Consider the following 24,699-nt stretch of genomic DNA (forward strand, 5'->3'; position numbering starts at 1 on the left):
TAAGCAATAAGAGATGTACTTTACTGTATTTTTATTGAAACAGGCTGACATGCATGCATCGAGGAAATTCGAAACCCTGAAAACGTTTTCGACACACGTACACACAACATAAGGTTTATAACTGGGCAACCTGGTGTTAGTAATTAGCAAATTAAATCAGTACCTGCAGTAAGATATTGTTGCCTTCGGTGCATTTGGTGGAATGGAAGGGAAATAGGACTGCGCCGATTCTGTCATTTTGCTGAACTGTCTCCTTTAAATCTGGTCGTGTTCAATGTTTTAATTCTAACTACACAATGCTGCTACTGGCGTTTAAACAGCTATACCATGTTACATAAGACTTGATCACCTATATCCCCTCTGCACAAAAAGCGCGCTTACTCGCCGTACTTTCCACAAATGTTACTATGGACGCTCTGTGACGTCACAACCGGTGTAAACATTAGCACGTGTTTATTCCATTTAAAATGACGAGACGAATAAATTGATACGATCAAATCCTTATTTCACAATTTTTGAAGCAATGTAAGGAAATGTTAAATATTTATAGTCTGCAGCAAATCTAGAAAGTTACATGTATGTGTGTACACTGTAAGATGTTCATTTAACTTGAAAAGAAAATATATAGATCTCCTATGTCCTATATTTATGTTATTTGGCTCTCTGTGGCTCAGTCAGTTTTTAGCGAGAAAGAAGTCATCGACCTATCAAACTACAGCGTATGTAGGAGAAGCCTCGGCAAAATCGGACAGCTAGCGAATAGAACTTCCTCCCACGTTTCTGGGCCGATAAAGAAGATTATAAAGCCTCGACGGCTGTCGGTAGTGGCAAGGAAATTCTACGCCATCAACAGATAACTCGGAGAGCGTCGCAAATTGGCTCATAAATTCTGTCTCCTATCTGTACATTCTTTTCTCTGGTGAGGGCAAAAGGGGAGAGAGAGAGAGAGAGAGAGAGAGAGAGAGAGAGAGAGAAAGAGAGAGAGAGAGAGAGAGAGAGAGAGAGAGAGAGAGAGAGAGAGAGAGAGAGAGAGAGAGAGAGAGAGAGAGAGAGGTGTTAACGAAAATGAAGGAGAGCTAGACAGAAGATAAGAGATTGTGAAAGAGAAGATAGAAAGAAAGAACGCAGTTTGAAACTTTCTGATTCAGCTTTAGGACAAAGTTTCTAACAACATTTTTTCCTCGATCAAACAGTGAATAAACATTGTGGGTTACAACCCCGCTGTCAATTTACAACTCGACAACGTTTAAAAAGTTATGTACAACAGTTTGGTGATGACTCATTATCAAGTTCATTCATTCTTTAAGTGGCCAAAAGTTCAACGAACCTTCTTACGGGACGAGTTATGTTTCAGCGCAATACAGGGTCGTTAATTTGTTGTCTTCAAAATCGTTCAACTCCTCCCAGTTTTACTGAAATGTCCCGTTACTCAAAATCACTCTTTGAATACGTGATTGAAGGGTGTCAGCAATTTATCCGAAATTGGCTTGAATATTGCTTGTAATTGTATATTCGTTGATAAATTATAATAATTCATATTATTTCCCTCTCCCCCCCCCCCCCCCCCCCCCAACACGAGGAAGAAGATGACAAATATCTACCCTGCTATTTTACTATCTTTTACAAATATTATGTAAATTCCACAAAAGCAGATTAAGTACATGCATAGTATGGTGCTTGGTTTTTCGTTTTTTGGTTTTGGTTTGTGTGTGTATATATATAATTATATGCACATTCCTGCATGGCTTTACAGCATGAAAGCAAAAAACAAACAAACAAACTGGCCTAAACCAAAAAGTATCGGCTGACAGCGGTGTTCATCCCCGAACAATAAACGTTAAATTATTCTGATCGATTTTTCCCCTCTTGACATTATTTCCATGTGTTTGTTTTCATTGGCCTTGTTTTGTATCGTACATTGATTGTATCGGAATCAGACACTTCATTCCACCGAGAATCTAATGAACTGTGCCCGTACCTGACGTGTAAGCAACACCTATAAACGGACCCAGTACATTTAATCATCTACTGGTATACCAGTTGTACTATCACACCACGGAGCACTGCGAATTTACCCCCCTCAAAACTTCATTCAATAGAGACAATGATATCATTTATTTTAAATAAAATCACGGCTCTCATCCCTAATATTGACTCCATAAAAGTCGCACGGAAAGGTCCTAGATCTTTTGACACTTGCGTTTGGACTGATCCTGTAAAAATCCATTCTCCCATGCATCGCCCACGCTACAGCTTTATTAGAGAGAGAGAGAGAGAGAGAGAGAGAGAGAGAGAGAGAGAGAGAGAGAGAGAGAGAGAGAGAGAGAGAGAGAGAGAGAGAGAGAGAGAGAGAGAGAGAGGGGGTGTTAAGTGTGTTTTAAGGAAAACGTGCCAGATATATATAGTATTAAGGGCAATGACCCTTGCCATTGCATTGTACAAGCTAGTAAATGGCCCTTTCCAAAATTGGTCGGATGTATGTCTTTTTATATGTACATGTGCATTAATTCATCTTACATTTTGTTGCAACCATTAAAGAGCTGGTTACTTATAACACTGCACGATAAATGCAGTAACGAGGACAGCGCTGACCCAAAGGTCGTAGAGCTTGCATAATAAACAGAACAGCCGTCAATTAAACAGAGGAGCCTGTCACCATTAGATGTTGGCGACAATCGTAGCCCTCTCTCGCTAACGACGACTTCAGCACTGAGTCAGATGCGTGGGAGGATAACAGATGCCGACAAAACATCGCTTTGTGAAACAAATTTTATTGAAATTGTAGTATCACAGTAGATTTTCGAGAGACATGTTTTGGTAAATGTTCGTATAATGTATGCATATAAAAGACATTTATAAGGACATTAACAAAAGGATGAACTATAATCTGAAAAGATATAGTGTCATCTTGGATAACTGAACACGTATTGTACACATAACAAAGAAAACATGTCACACATCGTACACACAATGTATGGCTACTGTACATAACAAAATGAACACACCAAATGCATATTCATCAAAATTCCGATTGTCTTTAATTTAGAAGAATATTAAAAGTTATTCCTCGATAACTTTGCATATCTTTGCACTCTTCCTTATCGCATGAATTTTGCCAAAATGATTGCAAACTCGACAAACTTCAACTATGAGCTTTGTAGAAAAACTTGTACTCAAAGGAAAGTTTTGTCACCAACGGCAAAAGAGCGCCTCAGTACAACACAATGGCGCCACTTCTGTGTCTGCCTCATTTCCACTGGGATTGTGTCGTCATTTCCTGTGCGTCACGAGGTCCGTCAAGTGAACGCCACCATTGGACTGGTTAGGGCTGTGGGGGACGAGAATGGCGTGGAGTAGGGGGAGGAGACTCCGGTGTCCATAGAACTACAGAAACTGGAGGAGACGGAGAAAAACCGACAGGGCGGGGAACATGGCGGACTGAGGGGACTGAGGGGGGACAGGTGGCGCCTCTTGTCTTCCTGCTCCTTTTCAAACTCCAGCAACTGGTGCATGAAGCCTGCATTGGGCGAAATCTCGCTGCGACGGGACTTGACAAACTCAAACGCTGTATCCAGTGAGGCGTGACGGCTGTACATGACGTAAGCGATGCAGATAGTGGCTGATCGGCTGACTCCAGCGTGACAATGGACCAAAGTCTTGCCGCCCGCACCTTTCACTTCATCTACAAATAAACACCACATTGTTATTGGCAAATTCAATCAACAAAAGCCGCTTTTTTCTTCCATTCTATTTGATGGTATGGCGTCACGCGGCAGTAATTCCACCATATTGCTTTTACTATGACAAATAACATGATTACAATGGCGCTACGTGATGATTACATTTCATACGATAATACAAAAAAGTCGGGACATAATGGACAATTCAGATCTTTATTGCGATTATTTATAGGTTCTTTCTACCGATTAAAGTCACGTCCCTTTATACCATTGACTTGTTTATTTAATTATGAAAAGTAACCGATTTTTTTTTCTACGAGGAATTATCATTGACTGAATCACAGTGATATTGGGTTTCGTCTCAAGAACAGAGTATCATCGTTAGAAGGGTCAATAATCTTTCTCATCAAAGCACACAGGCCAGTCAAACAAAATGAACCAATTTCTAATTTTTTATACGCAAGTGTGTGTAAATCCTTTTAAGGCAGTGCAGCAATAGTTGCAACAGTTTAACCTGTATATACCGAACTGCCTTGTAATCAGGTTCATACATATATAGACCTACCTATGAACGTGATGGCGTCTGAGAACCAGTTGGAGAGCAGTGTGTTATGACTGTCATCCACAGGAATGTTCTTGTACAGGAAATTAGAGGTGAAATGGTTCTTGCACGTGGAGGACACGTTCAGGATGGCGGTGATGCCGAGTCGCTGTAGATCCTGCATGCAGGCGGCCGTCAGGGCATTACCTAGGTACAGGTGGGGGAAGATCTCCACCGGCTCCATCTGTGGGGGAGAGAAAAGAGCGGGAAATTAGTGTGCGTATGGGGAGGGGGTGGGGAAATTAGAGCACCCCGTAAAGACATTAACTGATCTAGAAAGGGTGGCCAGGGGCCTATAGACCCCCCCCCCCCCCAACCTCATCTCTAATTTAATGGATCCATAAAGAAGGGTTGCTGAAGATAGGTCTTGCATGGACCCCCCCCCCCCCCCACCCCGCGGGTTTTTTTTTTAATCTGAGTATGAACGAGGAAGCGACTCTTTAAATACAAACTCTTCTGCGTTGTTAATATTTTGATGGGCCGCTGATATCGTTTCATGTCCTTGTTCATTAATACCATAAACAATAATGGCCAATCCCTGGAACAATTCTGACACTCTGTTCTCAGGCGATCTATATAGTATATACTTGTTTTAACATGATTGTAAGGTAGATACAAATATTTTATTACACTTCTTTTTTCGGATTATAAGTTCTGTTGCAGTTTAAAAGCAAGATGTTACGTACTTATATTTATAGGTATGATACACAAAACATATTTTCCCCTTATACGGTAATCTAGGCACTGATCAAGTCTTGCATGCATACACCACTAGGCAAGTTTACCTGTCTGTATTTGTCGATTTATGGACGTAGGATTGTCAATATCTACATTATTTCTAGCCATCAATTTAATGTTGCAAAGCTTCGAGTGTTTTCAATAAGAATGAAGCATTGCGTAAACAAACAGGTAAATACACAGGTAAGTATATTTACAGAACATGAGACACAGTTGTTTGTTGTGGCTGAGGCGATACGCATATTGTTGAAAAAAATCCGGTTAGAGCAAGTTTTTCTTTCTCGGAATTTAAATAATATAAATATTTTTTTTCCAAACACATTTAACGAACGTACATCATTATTTTCATCAGTGATTTTATCACGGCTCATTTCCGCATTTTCATTTCATTTTTTATCGATTTCATTCAGTTCAATTCAGATGTTTGATTTCCATCTCGTTATGTATTTCGTAGATAAAAGTTTGTCATTAACTTTTTTTTTAGGGGGGGGGGGGGAAGTTCATGATTTATTATTTTATTTATTTTGCCAAAATGTGGCGACCACTGGATGACCCATAAGCTGGCATGTTCATTTCAATTCTCTTTTGATAATACAGGGTTTGTAAATTGGTTTTGAATAGTTCACATACCAGTGTAGAATTGGTTCTGAAGAGCGCGTGCCTCTGTGATTTCTCCTGGGCTGAGGGCTCGGCCTGGGGGGTGAGGATCGGGTTGCTGCCCACGATGGTACACTGGCGGGGAAAGCTCTGCATAAACTGGGCGAAACCGCCTGTAAGTAAAATATTAACATTATGGTACGTTAGCTGCACAATAGGAACCCCCTCCCACCATCTCTACGGATTATACCGCTCATTAAGAAACACATGTTTCCGTGCGAAGATCCGACTAATGTTTTTGTCTAATTCAAGAATCTCGAACATAACTGCCGAGGATTTAGTGTATCTTCTACTCCCTCTCTCCTCTAGCTTTAATGTTTTTAATGATCCATTTCCGCTATCTAGTTTCGTGTTCAGAAACAAATGAAAAAAAAAACAACCTCTGTTGCCAAGGTTAATTCCCTGGTTTTCAAACTTATTTACACGTATCTGCACGCGTGACATATTAAGAAGGAAAGTAAAACATGCATGTGTGTACGTCAGCTAATTACATGTGTGCACGAGTGACTTATTTCCGGGAAATGTTTAAAGCACATGAAAAATCTTTATCCCGGAAACACAATAGTTAGGGGGTGGATAATGAGGACAGAATGCAGATTTCATTTCTTCCCTGTAATTGTTTTTTTTTATTTCCGTATTTTCTTTGGTAAAAACTTATAACAAAATTTATTTCGAGGAAGAAGCGTCTGAAAAATGCTTAATTATTAATTATTATATTTTCATACATACAACAGAAATATATATTTCTTAAAATGTTTGTAAATCTGTTACTTGTACAAGCAAGCATCTCTCTCTCTCTCTCTCTCTCTCTCTCTCTCTCTCTCTCTCTCTCTCTCATTACAAACATCAAACAATTCACGTGAAATAATCTTTCTTGATTGTGTTTCCTGGATGAGTAAAATTGCACCTTTGCACGTGCTTCAGGGGTAAAGCCAACACGCTGTGTACATAGCTATTACATCATTTCCCTTATTGTCCACCCTTGATCTCCTGTGCATTCCCGCAACCCTTCCAGCTGTTTATAATATCAATTAATTTTTTTTCCCGATAATTAAATCAATTTCCGGCGTTTTAAACCCATAGTTACGTCCGGCAGAATTCCAATAATTAGCATCAATACCTCGGCCCTTCCTGCAGCTACAGTAAATTGCCTTAAAATTACTCAAAAGTAACAAACTCACACATTCAAAATTAAACGCGATCCAATTTTGCCTGACCCGAGGTGATAAGGTTTTTGTGTCATAAAACAATAAGTCTGGCGGGGGTAGAAGAATTCAATGTTTATCAATTGTAATTAGTGTATTTTAATATAATCTTTTTGGAGAGTTAAAGGGAAGGTGTGGATGTGTCCATGTAATCCGCTCACCTGTTAACTGCGTGTACATTTTATGTATGTCATGTTGAAGGTTCAAAAACAGAACACGATTTGACTGGGGGCTCGATTCGCTCGTCCACAAATATATCGCAATATATACTTATATTCACGGACCATTTATAGATAGATAGATACGGATATTTCAGCAAGCGTTTATTAGTTCTGTTATTTCGTATGTAAAAAAAAAATTAACAAACCACACTTGATGTTAATTGTAAATATTTATAAGAAAGTTGTCAAAATTTGTGTCAAAACAATAATAAATAAATATACGCAATAAAATGTATTTAATACAATAACACAAGATATGTAAATTTGGCACAATTAGCAATGAAATCATGTGCCATTCAAATATTTCATATTTCCTTCCGGTTCACTTTGATATTAATATGTACCAATAAAAAACAACAAAAGCTTCATTCAAAAGGTTGTGCTACGATCGTTTTCCAATCAATCAAAACGCAAAGTTTAAAAGATGTTTGTGTTACGTTTCTATAATTAACTTAATCGGAAATTCTTGCGAGGTCTGTGTGGTTTTAATAACTGCATCGTTGTGTATACCGTGACTCTGAATTCTTAAAATAGAATCCAAACATTTTCAAATACTTTCTTCGTGGCAAAACCATTCAATGTTCAAACGGTTGGATTTTTGGGAAATTACAATGCTATAAATTCTATCATAATGTATAGATAATATTAGATTATACACATACTATTTTTAATATGGTAATTTTCTTTTTTGTGACGTATCCATTTATTGAAAATTTCTTAGAGATACACGACATTTAACAATATTTACCCAAATATACGTGATAAATTCCTCTTTAATTAGACAGAACAAAAAATGAAACAATAAAGTGTTAATTTACATTTTTTTAATTTGGAGCAATATATATTTATATATTAATTTAATTTAAATCATTCTGCAGTAATGATGTATTTGTTTCTTATTTAGATTCAGGAATTCACGACAATTTTGTAATGATAAAATGAAAAGTTTTTTAACAACATAATTTTCTTGATTTCTGATCGTAATCTTTTCCTAATAGATTTTTTCTCCTATTTTGACAAGACGTACAACAAGTTTATTAATAGTGACAATTAGAACGAAGCCCTTCCGCCCACAAACATATACACCAACAGCAGTGTAGATGTGGAATATTAATTTTTCTCAACCTGACTTACAACAATCTGGTAGAATTCTAATAAATAGCTAAAGTTTAGAAAGATAAAAAACAAATACAATTGAACGGGGATTATTTCTAACATTGTTAACTTTTTGATTAACGAAAGCTGTGGTTGTAAAACATAAATATACCTTTCAGAAGTTTGCATATTCCCCCGAATCCTAGCTGCTTTATGGAATGCCAGACGATGTTCATGTTGCTGTCCGAGTGAACGAGTTCGTCCTCACTGTCGCCGTAGATGACAATTTGAGAGTAGCCCCCCGACACCAGCCTGTGTCGCACGTCGCTGTCCAACATCTTCTCCAGATGAAGTTTGCCTCCATTAACAAATCTCCTTTTTGAGATTGGAGGGCAGTACATGTTTTTAGCCCCGACAATATGTCCATCGTTGTAAGAAATGTAGGGCCGTGAATCCAGAATCAAAAGACTTGTAGAATTATTGAAGTTGTAGTGAACTATCAGATGATGAAAGTCGCTGAGGGATATCGTTTCCATTGCTGCAGATATAGTGCGTACGACTGAACATTCCATTCATAAATGATAGTAACCATTCACCGCGCGTAGTAATATATTCTCCGATTAGGCATTCCTCTGAACCAATGAAATTCATCAAGGTCAATAGGAGTATCGAGTAAGACTACGCGGTCAGCATATAAATCTTAAAGAAAATGTAAGTAGATCAGCAATTTGAACAAATATATCTAATAAATGAAAACCCAATCTTCAATAGATGTAACAGTATTCAAAATGAGTGTATTAGGAGAAATCTGACATCATTTTCTCCAGCTTTTGGCTGAGAAAGAATTCAGAAAGGTCCGCCCTCTTACCATATATGGATAATTATGAAAACCACAATCGGAGCGGAAGTAAACAATTGACATGCGATCCACAATTTCATTCATTCCCGACCGTTCACACAACATCTGAACGGAAATCGATAGAATAAGTCATTGTTTAGAAAGTTGTGAGAAAAAATTTCAGGCTGCGCGGTCTTAGCCAGCCCTGCATCAATGGCAGATATTTGACTGATCGATCCCGCCCGTATCGACGAGATCAATGAATGGAGACCGAGAACACCGCGGGTAATTGTAGGGATGAATGAACGGTCTGTGTGCGTGAAATATGAAATTGAGGTCACGCTCACCGTTGACACTTTGACACCCCGACATTTCTCAAACGTAAAAACACGTTTAATTAGTGACCCATAGTTAACCTGGATCATAACAATGATAAAGGATTAGGGAGAGGGCTAAAATAGGCTGTGTCTGCTGCCTAAACCCATTCAATATATTATATGGAATAATATATAGTATAAATTTAAAAAAAAAATGATTAAGATATCCTGATATTCTTAATTAAATGTACGGATAAAAGGGCTGTATTGACACACGAAGGGAGGGGGGGGGGGGGGGGGGTTAAAACAATTACATGTACTATCCAAATGCAGGATGCCGACACACTGTACATTCGAAATACATGTTATAATACTTCACATGAAAGTAAGATATACCGAATCATTGATTGTTGAATGAACATTAGATTTAATACTTGTAAGGGATATGCATGCACGTGGTTCATTAGAATATATCGAAAATGATTTAAATTAGCAGTTTATGTGGATTAAAATCAAGTATCCATTCATAATATATTAGAATTTCATTATGAGTAAGTTTTTTTCCCATTTAATTTATACATAGACGTTTATAGATCTTTATAATGTTATTTAAATCAAATTTCTCGTATATACACAGCATGCACCGGAATCAGGTGCATGATATTTACCTGGAGTGGCCAGGGATAAACGCTATATACAATGAAATACTCTAACGTGAACGATTTTGGAAATTTATACACTTTAATGTCGTCCATATTCATCGTTGTAAAATTCATTTTGAAAAAAATATCAATTCATTTTCATACGTTATTTTTCTTTATATGAGATACAATTCACCTGATGATAAATGGGTGCTTCTGTTTTAGCCAATTGATTACCTATATATTATACATGTTGCAGCGATGATAGACTTCATTAATAGTTGTTCTACTTTTACATGTAGAATACATTTGGCGTTAAGTTACATTTTAAAATCGTTTGCGGGTTTTTTTTTTAAAGATAAAATTATGAACTACTAGTATGTCAAAAAATGACATGTCATATGCATTTATTTTCAGAAAGAGATGGACAATCATAACCATGTATAGTACAATACATGTATATATCTATCTTTTGGCATCTCATGAACATGCATGTATCTAAACAGAGAATTCGAACCTGAATAGCAGTTGTACCGTTACTACATCTATATACATTACACATGTACAGATGTACTGGAGCGTGTTAACATGGTCAGGATTTGAGCTTAACATTTCTGATGTCATTTTCATATTTACAATGCGTTATCTAATGTAATAGAAATGATTTAAATAATAACATGAATGGCACTTGTCAAATACAAGTTTCTCATCTTTTTAAAGCCATGTTTTTAGTTGTAAACGTGGGTTATGCATTGACAAACAGGTTCATTTAAATCAATTTTTTCTAAAAATAAAAAAAAAATAGGTATAATTAATTTTTTTTTAATTTCAAAACAGGTTTTGGAAGCTTGTTATTCTATCTTGTATTTACATTTTGCTCGGGGAATTAGAGCCCACTACATTGTAAGACAAAGAAAGCAATCTGCCTTTGTGCAAAATTTGTATGCAGTGCATCAGCATGCTTAAATAGAGCTCTGTCATTCTTAGAGCATATGCAACATTAATGTACAAACGTTTTCTTCATTATAATTTCCTATTATTGTACGATTGACTGATTTTCTTTATGTATTGTAACTTAAAGCCAATCTGATTAAAATTAGATCTTTGATCCGCTCCTACATGTAATAGAACGATCCATTAGGAGCGGATCAAAGATCTAATATTAATTAGATTGACTTATAGCGTGATATCTCCACAAGGGGGGAATAAAGATTGAATGACTGAACGTAACAAAGGTGTTTTACTTGCTTGTAAATCTACAAGGTTAATTCAAATTCTGGTTAAGCATTAGAAAAACTTAGTTGGGCCTTCTAAATAATGAAAACAGTAAAACACGGAAAAATTTTGCTCAAATCATGAGAATGGCTCTTGAAAGAATGTGGACAACGGTAAAAGAAATACCAAGAACTTGAAAATTGAATGAGAAAAAAAATCATGGATCCGCTTAAGATTCCGGCCGTCTGTTGAGTAGAATACGCACATACATGTACAATATGTATAAACATTAATTCATCCAAAACACGCACATTGCTTTTGTATTTGCATACCCTTGCCTGAACTCTCAGGCTCATGATCCAGAGAGAGAGAGAGAGAGAGAGAGAGAGAGAGAGAGAGAGAGAGAGAGAGAGAGAGAGAGAGAGAGAGAGAGATTTTCTTAATTTGAATTTTACAGGCACAAATTTTATATCACAATCTGATGGAATTAACCCAATCTGATGGAATTAAACCTATACGGTTTTTAGCTCTTTGTTTCTCTCACCATCACTCACTTTATGTGCACGTCCGTTCATCCCAATCACAGTTTGGTCATTGTTGATGGAGAGATCGAACGGAACGAACTCGTGAGTTTCCGATAACACTCACCCTCACCCTATTTTCACAGTTTGTTTCTGGTGCCAGACAAATATTCCACATGTATAATATATATTATATTGGTAAAAGTACAATCTCTTACACGAGACAATTATTAATAAGAGTACATGTAAACTGATGACATATTAAATAGAAATGTGGATGAGATAAATAGGACATATACACATTTGCAAGGAATTATCCCCGCAAAAAGGGAGTGTGTAATTCTATCAATTTCTCCAAGGAAATGTGCACAGGTAGGGGCCAAACTCGTTTTGACATTAATTTCAGTGTATTCATGGCAACATTGAAAGTAATGTCAAAACGGGCTTGGTCCCTGTGGGTCTATGCTTTGAAGAAACTTCATTTTAATACGCACATTTTTTACATGTATATCAATTCCTATACATATATATCATCTATCCTCCCCCCAAGAAAATGGCCATTCTTTTGTTTCTAATTAAGAATCAATTAAGATATATCTACATTGTCAGGAAAGAGTGTTTTAATTAACATATAGAATATGAAAATGAATTGAAATTTAGAAAAAAAATATTGTATTTATTGCCACAGGTGCTTAAAATTGAAGATTGAGGACCGGACTGGACTCCTTTCCAAGATAAATACCCTTTTTCCTTCAAAACTTATCTTTTACGACACATTTTCATCAAATTTATACCATTATTCTGAAAAATTTCTATCACAAACAATTCTATAATATCGTTCCCATCTACATCTACATATGCATTTTGGAAGTAATTTAGGTAAATGAAATAAGGAATGACAATGCATTGTATTGATAAGCATAGGGAAATAGTACAAAATTGCTTTATTTTTTGGAGGGGGGGGGGGGCATCTGGGTGGGGGTCTTGTTATTTTTTTTTAAAGAGTTTTGATAATGCAGTGCTGTGTAAATTCTAAAATTATTGATTAAATATGTTGCTACATTGGTACGCAACATATATATATATATACATATCGTTGTCATTAGACGTAATGCACATAATTTTTTTCTAGTCAAAATTTTTTAAACTATTTTTACTAATAAAAACAAAATTCTTGTCCCTCCCTATGTCATGCAAGGGACAACTAATCAATGACCGAATCCTTTCTCCTATACAATGGATGTCACAAGTTTGGTTAGAACTATATAGTCCATTTACATTATTTTGTCTCTGAGAATATGTGTACTAATTCTAAAAATGTAAGATCTGAAGATCAGATAAAAAGTTGGTATTTACGAGACTGCAGGTTGCATATAACAGGTCGGCATTTGACACAACGTTTTTTTTAAATTGTCCCCTCTCTTCACATGGTTTTCAAACGAAGAAAACTGCAACGAATTAAATTCCGGAATCCGCATGCATACTGTTGTGTTTGCTTTGGTTTTGCATTTTATAAAACTGCTTACGCTATTTACAAAAAACATTATAAAGACATTTTAACAAGAAAAATTGGTGATTATATTCTAAAATAGTTATCACACATAAATTAAAAAAACCAAATTAGTTCTCATTTGATGAGTAACGGCTTGCCTTTTCTCCTGTATTAATTATTTTCATTGGTGTATGAGGTCAAAATGGCGGATGGTGATGCTGGGTTACGAAGAAGAAAAAAATTGAACGCCGAAAACCTGTCGTCAGGAAAAGAGCCAAAGAAGGCAGCAAATGAAATTGATAAAAAGACAGAAAAGACCCTAGAGACGAACACTTTCTGGCTAACACGCATCGTCTTACTGCGCTACATCGGTTTTATTTATTGTATGTCCAAACTAATTTGCAATTCATCCGAGACTTCTCTGATTCTGAGCCATGGCTCAAAGTAATCTTTAGAATGAAGTTGCCAAATGGCTACCGGCTTTGATTTATTGGGGTCATTTTCATATTTGTATAAGGTGTTTACAGTATGACAGGTTGGAAGGGAACAGGGGAAAACCAATGAACTCGGTCATATTTTCATTCTCATATACATGTAATGTGTAATAGTATCAGGGACATATGCACTTCAATGACAGTATACACTAATTGGAAACGTGCACAGGTTGATCTAGCTGCAATAATGTAGCCCTTTTCTGATTTTTTTGGGGAGAGGTTGATCTGCTTTTCTATTTATTCATTGCGCGTGATAAGTCTGTATGTCATATGACATTATATTAGTAGACGTCACTCGTCAGTCGACTATATTCGTTGTAGTGGTAAACCTCTGAGCAATTTCTTTGAAAGAAGATTAAATGAACAATATGCAGAAGAATACCATATTTTGATATCTTTTTTACCAATCAATATTTTCAAGAAGTTTCTCAATTTGAAATGGTTGCATTTTAATCAGACCAGAAAATATGTCTTTACACAAGATGCGGGCATGAGAATCAAATTGGTGAAGAGTATAAAGGGCCATTTTAAACTTTGATTTTCAAGTTCTTTAGGCATAAGGTTTTTATCTCTAAAATGGTCACTATTTTCATGTACATGTGTTATTTATAGGGAATCTCAGCTTGTTTCTACGGGCCCTTCGGGCCAGTAACAGTACTTTGCTATCTAATAATATTAAACTGCTGTAAGAAAGAATAGGAGCCGGCGATCATGGAAATGTTTTATTTCATGCAATTCACATTATAGATTTATTTGGAAAAAAATTATTATCATATTGGCTGTTATGTTCACAAGTGCTCGTCACAATCTTTTTGCATTCTTACTCTTTGACCACTTCTATAGTAAAAAAATAATTAAATTTAGTCATGCTGATGCACTCATACATTTAATGCAGAATGTTTCCAACACTGTAAATAACTTTCTATTTCAGTCGTGGCTTTCCTAGTGGCTCTTCATCAGAACAAGCAACTCTGTGGTCAGCATGGACTTATACCAGCTCAGAAGTTTCTCAAAAGAATACAAACTGAATCCAAAGGCAGCACCCTGGAACTGTTTACTAGGGTCCCCAGTCTCGTCTGGCTGATCAACTATGAGAACAGCTTGGACAGTTTCCTTGACTACACGGCATGGGCGGGGCTTGCCCTGTCTCTGTTTGTGATTGTTGTGGGTGGGGCCAACTGGTTCATTATGCTGGCACTGTGGACTCTGTATCATTCCATTGTTAATGTTGGCAGCACCTGGTAAGTTCACAGTATTTTTTTCCTCTTTGTAAATTACAATTTGAAAGTTCTATTTTATAGCCTGATTGTATATTATTATTAATAAGTTTCCATTTTATGGTTATGATAAAAATTTGACATAAGAAATAGTATCTATGTATGTATTACATTGAAAAATATATTTTCAATTAATGGGTATTTCATTGAATGTATTACTGCTAATTTAAAACAAAGAGAACTCTTTTCTAGGTATGGTTTTGGTAAGTCTTTAGTTCAATATTTTCATAAAATTAAAGATTTATTTATATTTCTAATAAATATAAATTAGAAATGAAAGTACTTTTAATGAAAAGCACCCATGAATTATTTTTTTTGGTACCTTTAATAACACAGTAAAAAGTTAAACACATCAATTTAACCAAGATCCATTTTTTCCAGGTTGGGAGTCCCAGATCCTGGAGACGGGATTTCTGGCCACGTTCCTCTGTCCTGTCTGGAATCTCCGCCCCGTCCCTGAGGACACACCAACATCCAAAATTGTCATCTGGGGATTCCGGTGGCTCATCTTCCGAATCATGATTGGGGCTGTAAGTCTATTTTATAGTCAAACATGATCAGGGCTGAAAGTCTATTTTATACATGTACATATAGTCAATCATGATTGGGACTGTAAATATACAGTGATGTATATTACAGTCAATCACATCGTCAGAATCCACAGGTTCTCTATCCATTACACTGCTTTCAACTGTTGAAAGCAGCGACGATGAGTAAATCATTATTGGGGTATTAAGTCTATATTGTAGTTAAACATGATTTGGGCAGCAAGTCTACATAACAGTAAGTTCATCATGATTGAATCCATCAGTCTATTTTATATGCTCAAATTTATGCTGAAAATGTATAACTAATCATGCTTAAGATAGAAAGTCTATCTGATGGATTAAAACTATTTTAAGTTTATTGTAAAATAGAAGAAGGTAGATTTTTTTAAATTTGAAACTTTTAGCATGATTTATCTCTTTGCCTCAGGAAAATTCTTTTATTGAATCTCATACTTGTTTTTAATTTGTATGGTCATCTTTACATGTACATCTGTCTCAACAAAATAAAAATTTACGCACGTTATTTCTCTGACCTATGAAGTTATGAAGTGTCAATGCTGTGAACTGTTTAGTTTTTTATTCTATCAGGGACTGATCAAAATCCGAGGTGACCAGTGTTGGAGAGATTTAACTTGTATGAACTACCACTATGAGGTAAGATTGAATTGATGCTTCTTGATATGTATATTCAACAATGTTATGGAGTATTCATTAAACCATGGTGTGTCAGACAGATAGAATGGTGCATTTTTTATTGACAATGTCAGGAGGCCCGCTTGTCCACAACACATTATGGATAGGTTTATCAAATAGATAAGAAGATTTTTATAATGTAATTTCAATTTTTTTCTACAAAATCCCATGCTGTATAAGATCTTTTGATTTAAGGGTCATTAGTTCAAGGCTTTAGCCATTGATTTAGAAAAACAAATTTAGCCTAACATAAATAATTATAACATAAATAATTGATAAGACTTCTGTCCAAAAAAATAAGATGTGAAGTCATCTAAGCATTAACCTCAACAGACAGGGAGCACTGATGGACTGCTTTGTTTGTACAGACTCAGCCAGTGCCTAACCCCATCAGTTACTTCATGCACCAGTCACCCGAGATCTTCCACAAGTTTGAGACGTTGACCAATCACTTCGTAGAGCTGGTGGTGCCGTGGTTCCTGATTGGACCGCGGAGACTTTGTATGATTGGTGGCGCCATCCAAATCTTATTTCAGGTCAGATGTTGAAACAGAAGTTATGGACAATTCAGTGTGATTTGACATGCATGATATTTTGTACAACTTGAATGGCATCTTCACAATATCAATGTATTGTATTCATCTTTTCTACATGAAAGAATCATAAAAATTAGCTTTGATATTGTAAAGATGGATAAAAGATGCTGTCTGATTACTTTATATTTTATTTTATTAATGTTCCTCTGCTATCTCTCCAGGATTTCAGATCACTATCAAGGCCAAAAAATGTTTAGTTTCTCAGACACTGCTATGCAATAATAAAAAAGGGGAATAACTCAAAGTATCTAAAATGAATTTATTATCGTTTTTGATTTGAATTTGCATTCTGTTGGGAGGATTGATGTAATAGAAAAACATCAATGCTTCAGAAAACAGCATGGTTTCTCAAGATGATGACTTTTATTTTATAGTAAATGTTGTCTGAAAAAGAAGTCATTTTGATTGAATGTTTGTTTATTGAAGCTGTAGAAATGTTTAGAAGTTCAATGCAATTCTTGACATAACCACCAGAGTGATGTAAACAGGTACAGGTTCCTAGGTCTAGTCTCTAGATTCTATCAATAACATCAATTACAACGTATCACTTAGTTGTGTATTTTGACCAGGCATGTACAAAATATCGGAGGGGATGTGTCAAGCTTACGATCTATTCTTGTAAACGGATTGCATTTGGCTGTGTATTTTATTAACTAAAGTTGAGATGGCTGTGTATTTTATTAACTAAAGTTGAGATGGCTGTGTATTTTATTAACCAAAGTTGATTTCATGTAACTACTAGTGTGTAAATAGATCGATTTATTCAGATATAGGTTAAATCAAATCCAAGCTATTAGAATTGAAAAATCGATTTTCTGCCGATTTGAAGTATCATACATCCTAGATATGATATGTTTGCATTATCTTTAAATCTCTAAACATCAGTTTGTTTTTTCATGATGATTGATCAGATGGTTGTCAGCTTGTAAGTTTTAAAATCAAATTCAGGTTGTGTTTATCATCAGTGGGATATGATTCTCACAACAATGGTTGAATCACCTGCATTTTTATTACCAATGGTGTTGATCGTCAGTGGGATGTTGTCTAACAGTGGTGGTTATTACATTTATTACATGTATTACATTACAAGTTTTGATCGTCAGTGGGATGCTGTCTAACAATGGTGGTTATTGCGGAATCAACATTGTTCCTGGCTTTCGTGGGTAACCCTTACCCATGAATTTACATCACCATGAACCTATGCACAATTATTTGTTTAATATTCATTGAAATTATCCTTATTACACTACCAACAAAATTATGTCCACACGACCTAGAAAAAGTTTGGTTACCAACGAATATTGACCCACACAAATAATAAATATGATTCCACAGTATTACATTTTAGGTGGCGCTGATCAGCAGTGGGATGTTGTCTTACAATGGTGGTTATTACATTTATTACATTACAGGTGGTGCTGATTATCAGTGGTAACCTGAGCTTTTTGAACTGGCTGACCATTGTCCCCAGCCTGGCCTGCTTTGATGACGCTAGTCTGGGCTGGATGTTCTCTGGTCGGGCAGGGTCGGTCAAAGACAGAGTATACAGACTCCAGGGCAGGGCCAATCAACAACTCAAAGTGGGTAGGTCACCTCAATTATTGATGTCATCTTTTACTTATTAAAGGGGCTTGGTCAAAAATAAATTTTCTGATTTTAATGTTTACAATGATCCAGTAAGACATTTTTATTAGGCAACCAGAATTTGAGTATAATTTGTTGAGTTTTAAGCAAGTTACAGAGCATACAATTCTTTGCTATGTAAACAAAGCTTTGTTTACATTTTGAATGTTAAAGTAAAAATTCCAGTTTTAGACCTAAAATGAATGTATTAAATGTTAGAAACTGTTTATTTATGCTTAAAATGAATGAGAACATAGAAGATGTTTATAACCAAAAATTGGTGATCACGATTTTATATTCTCTCAAATTGATACAAAACAGCGGAATCGCAGAATGAAGTACCCACGTTTAAAAATAAGTAATTTACAATATTGAGTAGTTGTCCTGCTTGGTCTCTGCCCAACATGCTAAAGTAAATAGAAAATGCAGAGACAATATTATACCCTTCTGCAGATCTTTATAATATGATTACAGGTAGCTATAAAGGGCATGTTTTCAGAATCAGCCTGGGCGGTCTTTATTACTGTTGATATCTGTTGATATTGTACAGGTAGCTACATAAGGCGGGTTTTCAACATGCAGCCTGGGTGGTCTGATCGCCTACCTCAGTATACCAGTTGTCCAGAATCTCCTCTCTCCCCGCCAGGCCATGAACACTTCGTTCGACCCCCTCAGGATTGTCAACACCTATGGAGCTTTTGGGAGGTGAGTCTATCAATGGCAAGATCTCAGTGTTATATCGTGATATGGCATGAGTTTGGGTTTTATCTCATGAGTATATGTCTATATGAATATCTAATGTTATTTTTAAAAACTAAATAATTTACTTATTTGTCTCAACCAACTCATATGGGGCTGTGATATGATTATGTAAGAGTTACAGCAATAAACAACTACAAACATGAATTGTATGGATACATATGACTATATATTGTATTTTCCTTTTTGTGAAAATGAGGAAAGAGTAAGAAAATTTCAGCATGCTGGTTAATAGTTTGATGAAGTCACACTGTCTTTGTCTGAATTAGTGTCACCAAGGAGAGAACAGAGGTTATTTTCCAAGGGACCTACGATAACCCCCACGAACCAAGTGCACGCTGGGAAGAGTATGAATTCAAATGTAAACCGGGAAATATCACAAGGCGGCCATGTTTAATTTCTCCTTACCACTACCGGCTCGACTGGCTTCTGTGGTTTGCAGCATTTCAGGTAATTAGTGGTAGCAATTCAGGTAATTAGTGGTAGCATTTCTGGTAATTAGTAGTAGCATTTCAGGCAATAGCATTTCAGGTAATTAGTGACAGCTTTTCAGGTAGATTTAGCAGCAATAAATATCTTGAATAGTAACTTTCCATCATTTTGCATTATCAAAGAAATATTATTAACTATTAGAAATAATTCTTTGTTTGTGTAATAGCTTTATCAAATGAATTGCAAAAATTCAAGAACAGTGTGCATGTAATTCAAATATTTATTTCTCTCTATCATTCAGATTGCTTTTCTATAATATAAATGATAGGTAATATTGCTAAAAGAACAATTCTCAACATGTATATTAAGAGATATGTACACATACTGGTATAACACATACTGGTATTTATTTCATTTTTATTGATTTTTTCACATTTTTTTGTCACACTAGAATTATCAGTACAACCCCTGGCTGGTCCATCTGGCGGTCAAGCTGATGTCCAATGACCCTGGAGCAGAGTCCCTCATCTCTCACAATCCATTCCATGACAGGGACCCACCAAAGTCAGTGATCACCATAGTAACACAAATTGTTATACACTTAAAAATATCCTTCTCTAGTAATTACCAACAAATTTTCTAAAAAACGATTGTTAAATTAACTGGTCTAAAAATTTTGATGTGTTCGTCTGTTTGTCTATCATCAATGGCTGGCTGCTACATTAAGGGGCATGATCATGATTTGGTCAAATTTTTAATTTTTTTATGTTCATTGTTTATAATGCATATATATAATACATAACAAAGAAATGCGAGCTCTGAATCTTGTTTATAACTTGACGACTAACACTCAAATTTTGGTTGATCATAAGAAATGCATTACTAATGCATTATAGCTCATGCAATTTTTTTCTTAGATGTACAGTTGAAATCGAAGTTTTTAAACACTCCCATCTAGTTCAAGATAACACAGTTTGACTGTATATTGGTTCAATATACCAGTTAAAGTTCTTTTTTAATCTGCTTATCTGTTTTGAACATGAATAAACAGTTCTTAGTGTTCGTCACATTCACTTTAGGTCTAAGCCTGGAATTTTCTTTTTAACATCCAAAATGTAAACAAAAACATGTCTTGAGATTTCTTTACATAACAAAGAACTGTGAGCTCTGTATCTCGCTTATAACTTGATGACGGACACTCAACTTTTGGTAGAACATTAGAAATGCCTAATCAAATTTGCGATCATGCCCCTTTAATTGATCTTTTATTTGCATCTATAGTAAAGGGTGTAAAACAGTTACTGACTGGTATTTGAGGGATATGCTCTTGTAATAGAATCAGGTGATGTCTGCAACTAGGCTTGAACTCCATCCTCTTCAGTATAAAAACCAAGTGAAGGCTTTATCAACTTAGATGAAGAATTAACCCTTTAGATCAGTTGATACACTATCACTATTTGTGTTTGACCTTCAGGCAGAAATGTGGCCTTTAGCCTTAGGCAACGTTTCTGTCCTCAGGTCAAACAAAGCATATTTTGCCCTCATACCAGGTCCGCCATAGTGATACAACATTAGGGAGCTAGAGCAGAGATATGATGGGTATAAAAGAGTGATGTTCTTATATAGACCTTTCTCTCAGGATGAAATAAATCTATATTATTAGCTCACCTGAGCTGAAAGCTCAAGTGAGCTATTCTGATCACTTTTTGTCCGTCGTCCGTCCGTCCGTCCGTCTGTCCGTCCGTCCGTCTGTCCGTCTGTCTGTCCGTCTGTAAACTTTTTACATTTTGAACTTCTTCTCTAAAACCGCTTATCCAATTTCAACCAAATTTGGCACAAAGCATCCTTATGGGAGGGCGAATATAAATTGCAGAAATAAAAGTCAGATCTGTATTCAAAGCGGAGAAAACCTTGAAACTGTAAAAAAAGGGGGGTGCATTTTAAAAAATCTTCTTCTCAAGAACTACTGATTCCAATTCAACGTTGTTTAGCATAAATTATCCTTATGGGAAGGAAAATATAAATTGCAAAAATTAAGGTCTAATTATGTTTCAAATCTGAGTTATTACGAAAATAATAATAAAGGAAAGGCGTGTTTCAATCAGTTTAATAGCTTCGGATTCGGCATTCGGTAAAATGGGTAGACAAGACTTGGCCTGGGCAAAACAAAAGATTGGCAGTTATTAATCTGCCAATCTCATTAAAATTTCAGGATATTTGATGGACCAGTATATTTGTATTTGCTGTAAATATTGCTGCAAAATAATGCGTATTTGGAATTGACGATTGCCGATCTGCCCCGGCTTTTATTTTGCCACGGCCCAGGTTTGCGTACCCATTTTACCAAGACTCGTATTCCATACATCTAAAACGAGGTTCTTTGTTTAAAGCAGCCATGACATTATACGAAAAAGGGTCGATCTGACTATGATGAATTTGCTTGTTGTGCAACAGTTCGCGAATGAAGGGAGAGTTTTGAAACATGCAAAATGTATTTGTGCCGATTTTGTGAAGTAAATTGAGGCTAAATATTTCAATGCATTGACAGTTTTCACACATGACGTTGATGTTAGCTTGTTCTGATTTTCGTTTCGTTTTCATTATTTATGCTTTGTAACCTGGGAACTATCGTCTGTATTTCGTGATTTTTACGTATCAAATCAAACAGAGACTTCGGTAAATCAAACAGTTAACTGTTTACCTGCGCAAATTAAGCAAAATCTGATGTATCAAAAAAGTACTGAAATACAATTCATTCTATCGGTAATTCGGCATTATATTTTGCGTAATGGTATATTAATGCAATAGGTTTTGTTGAGATGCTCGGCATTTTCTCGAGTTTATTCAGTTTAAATAGAGTTTGATATCGCTGTCGGAAATATGTAGGTATATACATGTACATGTATATATATCATTCATTTCGAAAAAATAAATTGTGTTCTTTATTTGTTATAGTGCATGTTTCTTGTGTTTTATATAATTGTTTACAATTTCTATTTACTAACCATATTTGAGTGTTAAGCTTCGAATTATAAGCAAGATACAGAGATTTGCTCACAATTCTATGTTTGTACACAGATCTTAAAAACTAAAGATTAAAAAACTAAAAAAAATTTCAATATTTATTAAGAAAATTTTCAAAGTCTCTTCTTCCAGAAACCAACTTTAACAACTTATTGCATTGTAAACTTAACCTTTTTTAGCTCACCTGAGCCAAAGTCTTCTCAAAAACTATTAGGTCAGGAAAGCTCAAATTTGAGTAGAAGCATCCTCAGATAGTGTAGATTCAAGTTTGTTCAAATCATGGTTCCCGGGGGTAGGGTGGGGCCACAATAGGGGGATCATGTTTTACATAAGAATATATAGAGAAAATCTTTAAAAACCTTCTCAAAAACTATTAGGCTAGAAAAGTTCAAATTGAAATGAAAGCATCCTCAGGTAGTGTAGATTCAAGTTTGTTCAAATCATGATCCCCGGGGGTAGGGTGGGGCCACAATTGGGAGATCAAGTTTTACATAGGAATATATTGAGAAAATCTTTTAAAAATCTTCTTCTCAAAAATATTTGGCCAAGAAATCTCAAATTGGCATGTAACCATCCTTAGGAAGTGTAGATTCAAGTTTGTTCAAATCATGGTCCTTGGGGGTAGGGCGGGGTCACAATGGGGGATGAATTTTTATAGATAGAGAAAATCTTTAAAAGTCTTCTTCTCAAAATTATTAGGCCAGGAAAGCCCAAATTTGAGTGGAAGCATCCCCAGATCGTATAGATTCAAGTTTGTTTAAATAATAGTCCAGGGGTAGGGTGAGGCCACAATGGGGGATGAATTTTTACTTAGGAATATATAGAGAAAATCTTTAAAAATCTTCTTTTTAAAGAATTTTTGGCCAGAAAGGGTTTAAACTTGTGTAGAGGCATCCTCGGGTAGTGTAAATTCAAGTTTGCAAAATCACAGTCCCTAGTGGTAGGGCGGGACCGTGATGGCGGTTTGAATTTTTACATAGGAATATGAAGAGAAAATCTTTAAAACTATTCTGGGAAAGTGTTCGGTTCAAAACTCAGTACTTAGTGTGAAAGCAAAGGTTATGCAGATTTAAGTCTGATGAAACCATGATTCCCTAGAGAAAAATGGGGCCATGAAATGGGGGGGGGGTATATAGGAATAGAGTCAAATCTTCTTACAGGTACAACAACAAAAGGGGCTTGGTATTTACCAAAAAATAAGAGGTTGATAAAAATTGGCAGATTTTCAAATTTTTTTAGCAAGATCTACTGTACTCAGTTGTCAAGATATTTTGATACTGTAATGCTAATTTGATCAGAATTAAGGCAATTGTTGCTCAGGTGAGCGATGTGGCCCCTGGGCCTCTTGTTTAAGTTGGGATCATTAAAGAAATAGAATTCAAGTCATAAGTGGCAATTTAAAGCTTAAAAATGATTAAGAAATACTAAAGTCAATAACATTTATTGCATACATACACAAGTGAAGAACTAATCTGACTAGCCTTGAGGGTCATCCTACCTCAAGGATTACGAAATAATTAAAATACATGTATCTTTTAATACAATGAAAAAGAAATATTATAATCATACTAATATGTAGATCATGATTCTCACGTTCAAGTATGCTACATTAATCGCCTATCTTCATTACATTTACATCTTGTTTTCCATGTATTTCAATTTTTCTCCGAAACTATGTAGTACTGCCTTTGTAAATATGGGCTGATTGAAGATTTTTTTCAGTAATATACCAACTTAAATCAATTTTAAATGATTTTTAAGATGATTCTTTTCCCAGGTACATAAGAGTGGAACATTACAGATATATTTTTACAAAGATTGGCAGCAAGGATGCCCGACTTGGTCGATGGTGGAAGAGAAGTCATGTAGGCAACTATTTACCTCCAATATCGCTGGACTCCGTCAAAGCGTTCATGAAAAACATGGACTATGAATATCCAAGAATACGACGGAGGAAAAAACATTGATCTCAATTTAAGTAGAAAATCACAATTTTATTTCTATTGTATTAATTTTTTATGAAAAACAAGCA

At 35.6% G+C, this 24,699-nt stretch overlaps 3 protein-coding genes across 9 annotated transcripts in view; 1 reads left to right on the top strand and 2 right to left on the bottom strand.

The window, feature by feature from the left end:
• Positions 1-430, bottom strand: part of LOC105344430 (BTB/POZ domain-containing protein 16) — a 33,431-nt gene extending 33,001 nt beyond the window's left edge. For 4 of the 7 annotated variants that reach the window (XM_066068675.1, XM_066068676.1, XM_066068678.1 and 1 more), the window contains exon 1: positions 164-430. In XM_066068675.1, coding sequence (XP_065924747.1) covers positions 164-237 — 74 coding nt within the window. In that variant the 5' untranslated portion in view covers positions 238-430. The remainder of the gene's footprint in view (positions 1-163) is intronic. The other 3 variants (XM_066068680.1, XM_066068679.1, XM_066068677.1) reach the window with 2 other exon arrangements.
• Positions 431-2,754: 2,324 nt separating this feature from the next.
• Positions 2,755-8,801, bottom strand: LOC105344429 (dual specificity protein phosphatase 4). The gene is made up of 4 exons (XM_011452208.4): positions 8,370-8,801; positions 5,650-5,789; positions 4,246-4,465; positions 2,755-3,682 (listed from the first exon to the last, which is right to left on the bottom strand). The coding sequence occupies exons 1-4, from the start codon at positions 8,767-8,769 to the stop codon at positions 3,297-3,299; spliced, it is 1,146 nt and encodes a 381-aa protein (XP_011450510.3). The 5' UTR covers positions 8,770-8,801; the 3' UTR covers positions 2,755-3,296.
• Positions 8,802-13,392: 4,591 nt separating this feature from the next.
• Positions 13,393-24,666, top strand: LOC105344428 (lipase maturation factor 1). Its single transcript, XM_011452207.4, is given in 12 exon segments — positions 13,393-13,604; positions 14,647-14,956; positions 15,185-15,195; positions 15,374-15,522; positions 16,129-16,194; positions 16,602-16,769; positions 18,242-18,413; positions 19,003-19,031; positions 19,033-19,157; positions 19,481-19,661; positions 20,095-20,207; positions 24,445-24,666. Coding segments are annotated over 12 exon segments (1,695 nt in total). The 5' UTR covers positions 13,393-13,423; the 3' UTR covers positions 24,635-24,666.
• The last annotated feature ends 33 nt before the right edge of the window (positions 24,667-24,699 follow it).

The sequence above is a fragment of the Magallana gigas genome, chromosome 8, assembly GCF_963853765.1.
Source record: "Magallana gigas chromosome 8, xbMagGiga1.1, whole genome shotgun sequence".
NCBI lineage: Eukaryota > Metazoa > Mollusca > Bivalvia > Ostreida > Ostreidae > Magallana > Magallana gigas.